Source organism: Stegostoma tigrinum, chromosome 42 (genome assembly GCF_030684315.1).
Source record: "Stegostoma tigrinum isolate sSteTig4 chromosome 42, sSteTig4.hap1, whole genome shotgun sequence".
In the NCBI taxonomy this organism is placed as follows: Eukaryota; Metazoa; Chordata; class Chondrichthyes; order Orectolobiformes; family Stegostomatidae; genus Stegostoma; species Stegostoma tigrinum.
The window spans coordinates 10,816,342-10,826,077 of NC_081395.1; the positions used below are offsets into that span (position 1 = coordinate 10,816,342).

Consider the following 9,736-nt stretch of genomic DNA (forward strand, 5'->3'; position numbering starts at 1 on the left):
CTTTTCCCCAGGGTAGGGGGAGTCCAAAACTAGAGGCGCATAGGTTTAAGGTGAGAGGGGGAAAGATTTAAAAGGGAGCTGAGGGGTAGCTTTTTCACACAGAGGGTGGTGCGTGTATGGAACGAGCTGCCAGAGGAAGTGGTGGGGGCTGGTACAGTTACAGCATTTAAAAGGTACCTGGATGGGGACATGAACAGGAAGGGTTTGGAGTGACATGGACCAAATGCTGGCAAATGGGACCAGATTAACTCTGGATGTCTGGTCAGGATGCAGAAGTTGGACCAAAGGGTCAGTTTCTGTGCTGTACTCTCGGACACTAACCTCGCCTCCCCATGCTCGGACCCTCCATCCCTCGTGATAAAGCTGAGGGCACTGTGTGCTTTGGAAAGTGCTCTCGCGACCTGGCCTGGCACGTTCAGTGACCTGTGCACCTTCTCGCCAGCTCCCTCTGCTTGCTGCTCTTACATGAGGGTGGGATGGTTTGGAAAGTTACTCAATGTGGTTCCACATCAACAGATGAAGAATTTGAGAAGTTTTACCTCAACCCGACTATAAGCGAGGATAATTCGACTTGGCCAGAGGAGTATAAATGGACAGAAGGCAGTGAACGATTAGAAAATCTCTCCTGTCCTCGCAGGGTCGACTGGAGGAAAAAAAGAGCAGTCACCAGAGTTAAAAATCAGGTACGTCCAACCCCGAATCCGGGACTCCGAGCAACTCGCCCTGTTCCTCAATAAATTCCACTTGGATACTGTCCCCATCGAGCACTTCCCAGGACAGGGAAAGCACGGGGTTAGGTTCAGAGTAAAACTCCCTCTACACAGTCCCCCATCAAACACTCCCCAGGACAGGGACAGCACGGGGTTAGGTTCAGAGTAAAACTCCCTCTACACTTTCCCCCATCAAACACTCCCCAGGGACAGCACAGGGTTAGATGCAGAGTAAAGCTCCCTCTACACTGTCCCCTATCAAACACTCCCCAGGACAGGGACAGCACAGGGTTAGGTACAGAGTAAAGCTCCCTCTACACTGTCCCCCATCAAACCCTCCCCAGGACAGGGACAGCACGGGGTTAGTAAATAGAACGCAGAACGGTACAGCACAGAACAGGCCCTTCGGCCCACGATGCTGTGCCAAGCTTTTACCCCCACCCTAGGGTCTATGTAACCTCCACCGCTGCCTTATACTACCATCCCTGTGCCTGTCTAACAGCCGCTTAAATGCCCCTAATGAGGCCGATCCCACTGCCCTCTCCGGCAGTGCATTCCACGCCCCGACCACTCTCTGAGTAAAGAACCTACCTCTGATGTCTCTCCTATATATACCTCCACTCACTTTAAAACTACGCCCCTCGTAATAGCTATCTCCACCCGAGGAAATAGTCTCTGGCTGCCCACTCTACCTATACCCCTGATCATTTTGTTAGACACAGAGTAAAGCTCCTTCTACACTGTCTCTGTTTAATACTTGGTCTGCTATTGTTACACATCTGTCTCTGATTATTTTGTAATTTTTTAAAAATAATGTCCACAATTTCAGTCAAATTGGTAACCTTGATCACTTCTGGAACTCATGACGACATACCACCTTTAATCAGGGAAGCTGCATTTTAATAGCACCTTTGACACCTCAATAATCCTGAGGGATATTCACTGGTTTGGCAAGTAGACAAGTTTATCTGTGAGGCACATGATTGGACGTTGGGTCAAAGACGAGGAGGTGAGAGCGGTATCTCCGAGGGGAACAAAGTGAGGTGGAGTCGTTTCAGGGTGGGGGCGTGTATTCTGGAACCGTAAGCCCCCAGGGAGAACTGAGGGCCATGATGGGAATGAGTGAGTGTCAAGGGAGCAGAGGGGCTCTGAGATTTGGGAGGGCTGCTGGGTGCTTGCTGTAGGTGGGGTCATGCGTTTGGATAACGGCGACATGTTAATGGGCTGGAGGGAGTCACAGCGATTGTAAGCAGGCATGGAGGCAGAGGGTGATATCTTCCCCACCCCTTCCCCACCTTCTCTCCCCCCTCTCTTCTCTCCCCCTCCCCCTTCTCACTCTCTGCCTCTTCTGCCCCTAATCCTCTTCATCTCCCACTCCCTTTCCTCTCCCACTTTTGTCCTTTCTCCCCCAACACCCCGTTTTGCTCCTGAGTTTGGGGAGATGAGAGTTGGTTTGTTTGTTGACCTGGACATTCAACAACTCAATGCCTACCATTTGTCTCCAGGGGCGCTGTGCTTCTTCCTGGGCCTTTGGTGTCGTGGCGAATATCGAGTCAGTGTGGTATATCAAGTCAAAAGTGCTGTTCGAACTCTCACAACAAGGTAAATTGGGCGGGCGGGGAGTTTCGCTGATTCCAGCATTGCTGTAGCATTGTTGAATTTCATCGTCCTGGTTTTGCCAGGGTCCTACACCATGTACTGACCTCGATCCACCTCCCATTTCAGAACTCCTGGACTGCGACTCATGGGACAGAAGCTGCAAGGGGGGCTTTGCTTACAACGCTTTCAACTCCATTGTCAGCCTAGGTACGAAAGTCGGGCGCAGAGAGTGAAATGAAGAGAGGAACGAAAGACCAGGTGATGGGGAGGAACAGATCGGAGGAGGGAAAGTTCAGGTTCACATTTTGGAAAGACATGTCTCCAGGAACGATCCAGGCCCTGAAGGTGTGAGAATCTCCAACACCAGCCCAGCAGCGTTGTTTTAAAGTGTTCTCTTCCAGGGCCATGGGCCCCTGTGCAGTTGGTAAAAAAAACTCATCATCCATTGGGCTTCTCGTGCTGTCAAATGCCAGGCCTAACTTTCTTCGGCAGGCCACTCCAGAACCTCTTTGTCAGCGTCCCAGCCATGTTTCTCGTTGAGTGCTCCTTCGGAGTGGGGGGGCTTTTGGGTGGTGAGTTAGCAGCAGTCCAACAATTGCGAGCTGCATTGCTATAGCCACCTCTCAAGCCATCACAGTGAGTGGGGCGTACGGAGCGCAGCTTCTCGCCGAACAGCTGAGGTCAGGGTGGAGGGAAGGACCAGGCCAAGGGGCTGGAAGACCCAACCACGAGGAGGGGGTGCGGGTGGGGGGTCCCGGGTTGGAGTATCTGGCTCCAGGAAACTGAAGGCACAGCGGCCAATGGAGGAGGCTTTGGAATTGTGGGTACAAGAGGAGGGCCAGGATCCCGAAGGGCAGGTCGGAGAAGGTTATGGAGACAGGGAATGGAGGGGGCCGTGGGAAGGTGGGGCTGCTGATTGGAGATAGCAGTCAATTAGGTAGGTCCTTGGGCTGAGGTCCATCACCGTGGAGAACTGAGCTTGTGCTTGTTGGCCCAACAGGGGGATTGATGCGTTTCCGTGACTACAGGTACAGAGCATCACGAGGGTCCTGCAAACTGATCAAATCCAAGGTATCAGTGAGGATCCGGACCTTTCGGGGCATTCGCCCACATGAAGATGGTGAGTTGGCGAAGGTGACACAGAGGAGGAGGACCAACTGGGTAGACACTTTGCCAACCTGTCTCCCACAAACCTCACCTCATGGACCCCCCAACTCCCCCAGCAAACCCCACCCCTTCTCCCTTCCATTGCCACCCCAGCCCCTTTTCGAACAGTGAAGGGCCAACGCTTCCTCAAGGAGGGGGAGGAGGCCTCTCAAAGACTTGCATTGCTATGGCGCCCGGCATGTCGTCAACTCGCTGCCAGAGAACTGCCCAACCGCACCCTCAGCCTTGCCCCACCATACCCTCCCTCACCTCCCCCGCCCCCACACCCTCCATCAATTACCCCCTGCACAGCCGTGTGTTTTCTGAGGTTTTTACCCGGGGTGGGTGAGGGCGGGTAGGTGGGGTTTATGTGGTCAGTAGGGGGAAGGTGGGGGGAGGGTCATCTCTTTCTTTTCAGGTGGCAGTTGTGGGGCTGGCCATGGAGGGTGTTGGGGGTTTACGGTCAGCACTGAAGGGAGTAGGGGGTGGGAGATGGGCTGAACAGTCTCCTTCAGCCTTTTGGTTGACCTCCTGAATCTCCCGTTTCAGAAATGAGAGCCTGGGTCGCTCACAGGGGTCCAATTGTGGTAACCATCAATGCAGCAGCACTGAAGGTAAGGCTGTCTGTCTATTCCAATGCTTCATTCCTTTAGAGACCCCTTCATAAATGAGGAAGAGGCTATTCAGCCCCTTTGAGACTGCTTGGCCATTCTAGGTCCATGATACACTCCCACACAATCCTCGAGATCTTCAATATCTGCAAATCTCTCAATTGTACATTCAATAGGATCATGGAATCTCAACAATGCAGATGGAGGCCATTCGACCCACACAAACCCTCAAATGAACATCCCACACCCCGCCCACCCTCCCTCTCCCTGAAACCCTGCATTTCCCCGGCTAATCCACTCTACCCTGCACATCCCTGGACACTATGGGACAATTTAGCACGGCCAATCCACCCTAACCCGCACATCCCTGGGCACTAAGGGACAATTTAGCACGGCCAATCCACCCTAACCTGCACATCCCTGGACACTATGGGACAATTTAGCACGGCCAATCCACCCTAACCCGCACATCCCTGGGCACTATGGGGCAATTTAGCACGGCCAACCCACCCTAACCCGCACATCCCTGGGCACTATGGGACAATTTAGCACGGCCAATCCACCCTAACCCGCACATCCCTGGGCACTATGGGACAATTTAGCACGGCCAATCCACCCTAACCTGCACATCCCTGGGCACTATGGGACAATTTAGCACGGCCAACCCACCCTAACCCACACATCCCTGGGCACTATGGGACAATTTAGCACGGCCAACCCACCCTAACCCGCACATCCCTGGGCACTATGGGACAATTTAGCACGGCCAATCCACCCTAACCTGCACATCCCTGGGCACTATGGGACAATTTAGCACGGCCAATCCACCCTAACCTGCACATCCCTGGGCACTATGGGACAATTTAGCACGGCCAACCCACCCTAACCCACACATCCCTGGGCACTATGGGACAATTTAGCACGGCCAACCCACCCTAACCCGCACATCCCTGGGCACTATGGGACAATTTAGCACGGCAATCCACCCTAACCCGCACATCCCTGGACGCTATGGGACAATTTAGCACGGCCAATCCACCCTAACCTGCACATCCCTGGGCACTATGGGACAATTTAGCACGGCCAATCCACCCTAAACTGCACATCCCTGGGCACTATGGGACAATTTAGCACGGCCAATCCACCCTAACCTGCACATCTTTGGACTTTGGGAAAGCGGAGCACCCGGAAGAAACCCCATGCCGACACAGGGAGAATGTGCAAACTCCACGCAGACAGTTGCCCGGGGGGGGATCGAACCCAGGTCCCCAGTGCCACAGTAGCACTAACCACTGAGCCACAGTGCCACCCACCTTAGCCAACTGGGCATCCAACTAAATATCCTGTTTCCATTTTCTTCCTTTGGCCCCGTAGCCCAAAGAACTTTCTCCAACTCCTCCTTGAAAACGGTAAACGTTTTGATCCTCTGCTTTCTGCAGCAGAGAATCCCAAAGGTTCTCTGGGTGAAGACTTTTCTCCCCATCTCAGTCCTAAATGGCCCACCCCGTTATCCTCAGGCTGTGACCCCGTGGTTCTGCACTCCCTGGGTCAGTGGGAACATGCTTCCTGCATTGACCCTGCCTGGTCCCGGTTTGGGATTAAACGGTGAGGCGTTGTTCTTGCAGAAATGGAAGAGCAGGTGAAGTCGACCCGATCTGTCCTGTCTCCACCGAATGTGATGTGACCCACAACCCAGTGGGCACCCCCAAGCACAGGGGGGTAAAATTCTCACCGAGAAATCTGACGGAATTTAAACTCCGGTTAGTCAACGGGGAGTTGAAAGGACATGATGGTGACCGACATAGGCTGTCATCAAAACCCCGTCAGGGCTCACGGATACCCTGATAAAGAAGGGAGATCTGCCATCTGTCCCCATCCTGGCCCTACATGTAACTCCAGGCATGTTTTACTCTTTATCTCTCCTCTGGATTGGCCGTTGTGTGGCAGTCAGATGGACAGCACAGATTCAAGATGGCAGATCACCAAGCTGTGGCCAAGGGACACTGACTGATGTGCAGTGAGCGCTGGGCCGAACCAGCGACACTCACATCCCAAAAAAGGCTTTGAACTGACGATATGGTCGATGGACTGGATACAGGCTTGACTAATTCACAATCCCTTTCGGTTTTCTCCAGGGATACAGGCGTGGGATCATTCGTCCCAAGTTAGGAAAATATTCCTGCTGCAACTTGAACCATGTGGCAACAGTTGTGGGCTATGGTCGATGTAAGTCATCTGTGTGCACCTCTCGAATCACACACCTTCAACCCCATTGCTTCTTCAAATCACAACGAGAAAATAAAACTCACATCTCAATTCAAAGCGTCACTATCCTGCTCCTCTGAGGCTGCCCGTCCTGCTGTGTTCCTGCAGCCCCACGCTGTGTTACATCTCAACTCAGGGGCTTTTAGCAGGTTGAAAACAGGAAACTGCACAAGTGCAAACAAAACATCATTTACTCGCGATCTTACACACGCAGACTAAAGCGCTGACCGTCCGACAGTGCCCACTCCCTCAGCACTGACCCTGTGACAGTACCCGCTCCCTCAGCACTGACCATCCGAAAGTGCCCACTCCCTCAGCACTGACCGTCCGACAGTGCCCACTCCCTCAGCACTGACCCTGCAACAGTGCCCACTCCCTCAGCACTGACCGTCCGACAGTGCCCACTCCCTCAGCACTGACCCTGAGACAGTGCCCACTCCCTCACCACTGACCGTCCGACAGTGCCCACTCCCTCAGCACTGACCCTGCAACAGTGCCCACTCCCTCAGCACTGACCGTCCGACAGTGCCCACTCCCTCAGCACTGACCCTCCGACAGTGCCCACTCCCTCAGCACTGACCCTCCGACAGTGCCGCTCCCGCAGCACTGACCGTCCGACAGTGCCCACTCCCTCAGCACTGACCCTCTGACAGTGCAGCGCTCCCTCAGCACTGACCGTCCAACAGTGCCCACTCCCTCAGCACTGACCCTCTGATGGTGCCCACTCCCTCAGCGCTGACACTCCGATGGTGCCCACTCCCTCAGCACTGACCCTCCGATGGTGCCCACTCCCTCAGCGCTGACCCTCCGATGGTGCCACTCTCTTTGAAGATGGCTCTGTTGAATTGTTGAGGAATTGAGCTCCAATCCTGATGTGATATCCTCACTCCCACTGGTTGCGCAGAGGGCACTGATCCGAGCAAACGTATCACACCGTGCCCTTGGAGTTACTAATCCCAGTTTGGTTTTGTCCCGTTGTAGGTGGGCGTCATCCCTATTGGCTTCTCAAGAACAGTTGGGGAGTTAACTGGGGAGAGAGGGTAAGTCATTCCCATTCAGCGGAGACCACTCTGCCCCTTCACCTTGTTGTGTTATTGACTCCTCTCCTGGCTGCTCTGCATCCTAACTCGGATCCCTGCCTCTGTCTTATTACCCCTTGATTATCAAATAGAGAATCGACTTAACAAAACATATTAGCCACGATTGTGTGGGTGGGCCAGAATCGGTGGGCCAAATGGCCTAATTCTGCCCCCATATCTGGAGGTGCTGTGGGATACAGAGAATAAGCAGCAAGGAGCGAGCAGTGTAGAATGGCCAGCGCAGACATGGTCAGAGAAAGGGGGCTCCTCCTGTACTGCTCCTGTTCCACGGGCAGTGCTCCATCAGGTGAGAGGTTGGCAGTGATCGCTCATGAGGGTGGGAGGCTCAGACTTGGGTCACCTCCCATCCTGCGCCCCCAACCCCGAACGAGAGAATGGGATCCTTTCCTCCTGATCGATGTGGGCAGGGGGAGGAGAGGGGTGTCTCAGAGCAAGGGAGCACAGTCAGTCTTGGGCAATAGGACCTCCCCCCCCACAGATCTTTGGGAACGATACCAACTGGGATAAAAATGATTCTCCTCATTCAAGCTTCCAGTGGGACTGGGGGCAAGGAAGTGGGTCAATGGGTTTGACTACGATGAGGGGCACCTTACAGAGTTCCAAATCTCTCTGTGCTCCTCTTCTTTCTTTCTGTCTGAGAGGGTGTTTGAACAAACCATCAAACTCCTTCGTCACATCATATTCATGGATGTTATTTCTCTCCCACCGTCTACTCCACAGGGATATTTCCGAGTCTACCGTGGGGAGCAGGCCTGTGGAATTAACCGCTTTCCATGTACGTGTGTTCTCTAATCGGACAACTTGGGAAACGCATGGACACCCCCTCCCACCTCAGCAGTTCAGTTGGGCGCCTACTTTAAGGAGAGGGGTGTGCTTCAGCTTCCGTTTGCGAAGTGTGTGCCCAATCCCAGAGCCCTCTCTGACCAGTTCAGCGTTGAGGCCTGTATTGGGCACTCGGTAGTGACACATGGGAACCGTCGCTCCATTGCCTGCCTGCTGCTGCCTTCCTGAAGACTGAGCGATCCACCAGAAATGTCCTTCCCCTTCTGCACTTGCCTTTAATAAACCGCCGTGAGCATCCGAGCAGCTGTTGTGGTTTTTGTCAGCACCATCGATGGCGAGACCCAGTCAGGGCCCAGCTTTGGCTGGTGGAGCTTTGGTCACAGGGAAACAATGGGCAGACAGGAAGGTGGCCTGAGCTAGCAGAAACATGGTGTAGGCTGAATGGCCTGGAAAGTCCTCGATTCTCCCACCACTTCCCACTGAGCCCCAGTACACAGACACAGTGGTGTTCAGCATCTTCCTCACTCTGCACTGAATCTAAACTGGAACCTGCCTTTCATTTACATCTGCAACTGACTGAGAACTGAAGTATTCTGCAGGAAACACTGAACTCCCAGGCTTCTGTTATTCCATCCAAAAACCCCATCGAATTCCCCTCGATTAGATTTGAGTCTACAAAACACTTCAAACCCCTTGATTAGATTCCGGTCTGTAACTCGCTCCCAGGAATCTATTATTCTACACATAAATACCCTGAAACTCTCTATTAGGTTCCGGTCTGTAACTCGCTCCCAGGAATCTATTATTCTATACATAAATACCCTGAAACTCTCTATTAGATTCCGGTCTGTAACTCGCTCCCAGGTATCTGTTATTCTATCCATAAATACCCTGAAACTCTCTGTTAGATTCCAGTCTGTAATTCACTCCCAGGAATCTGTTATTCTGTATATAAACCACCCCGAATTCCTCAATCAGATTCCAGCCTGTAACCCACTCCCAGGTATCTGTTATTCTGTATACAAACCACCCCGAACTCCTCAATCAGATTCCAGTCTGTAACTCACTCCCAGGTATCTGTAATTCTGTATATAAACTACCCCGAACTCCTCAATCAGATTCCAGTCTGTAACCCACTCCCAGGTATCTGTTATTCTGTATATAAACCACCCTGAACTCCTCAATCAGATTCCAGTCTGTAATTCACTCCCAGGTATCTGTTATTCTGTATACAAACCACCCCGAACTCCTCAATCAGATTCCAGTCTGTAACCCACTCCCAGGTATCTGTTATTCTGTATATAGACCACCCTGAACTCCTCAATCAGATTCCAGTCTGTAATTCACTCCCAGGTATCTGTTATTCTGTATATAAACCACCCTGAACTCCTCAATCAGATTCCAGTCTGTAACTCACTCCCAGGTATCTGTTTTTCTATCTAGATATCAAACCACCCCAAACTACTCAATCAGATTCCAGTTTGTAATTCACTCTGAGTACCTATCATTCTGTATGTAAACA

The 9,736-nt window shown here is 52.5% G+C and overlaps 1 protein-coding gene across 1 annotated transcript in view; it reads left to right on the forward strand.

Annotated features, from left to right (window-relative positions):
* The window catches only part of LOC125449444 (cathepsin L-like), a 15,098-nt gene extending 6,584 nt beyond the window's left edge, over positions 1–8,514 (forward strand). Inside the window, exons 5-12 of the mRNA XM_059641519.1 lie at positions 517–683; positions 2,216–2,312; positions 2,436–2,516; positions 3,310–3,429; positions 4,005–4,069; positions 6,202–6,292; positions 7,313–7,371; positions 8,152–8,514. Of these exons, the coding sequence (XP_059497502.1) occupies positions 517–683; positions 2,216–2,312; positions 2,436–2,516; positions 3,310–3,429; positions 4,005–4,069; positions 6,202–6,292; positions 7,313–7,371; positions 8,152–8,223 (752 nt within the window). The 3' untranslated portion in view covers positions 8,224–8,514. The remainder of the gene's footprint in view (positions 1–516; positions 684–2,215; positions 2,313–2,435; positions 2,517–3,309; positions 3,430–4,004; positions 4,070–6,201; positions 6,293–7,312; positions 7,372–8,151) is intronic.
* Positions 8,515–9,736: the final 1,222 nt, after the last annotated feature.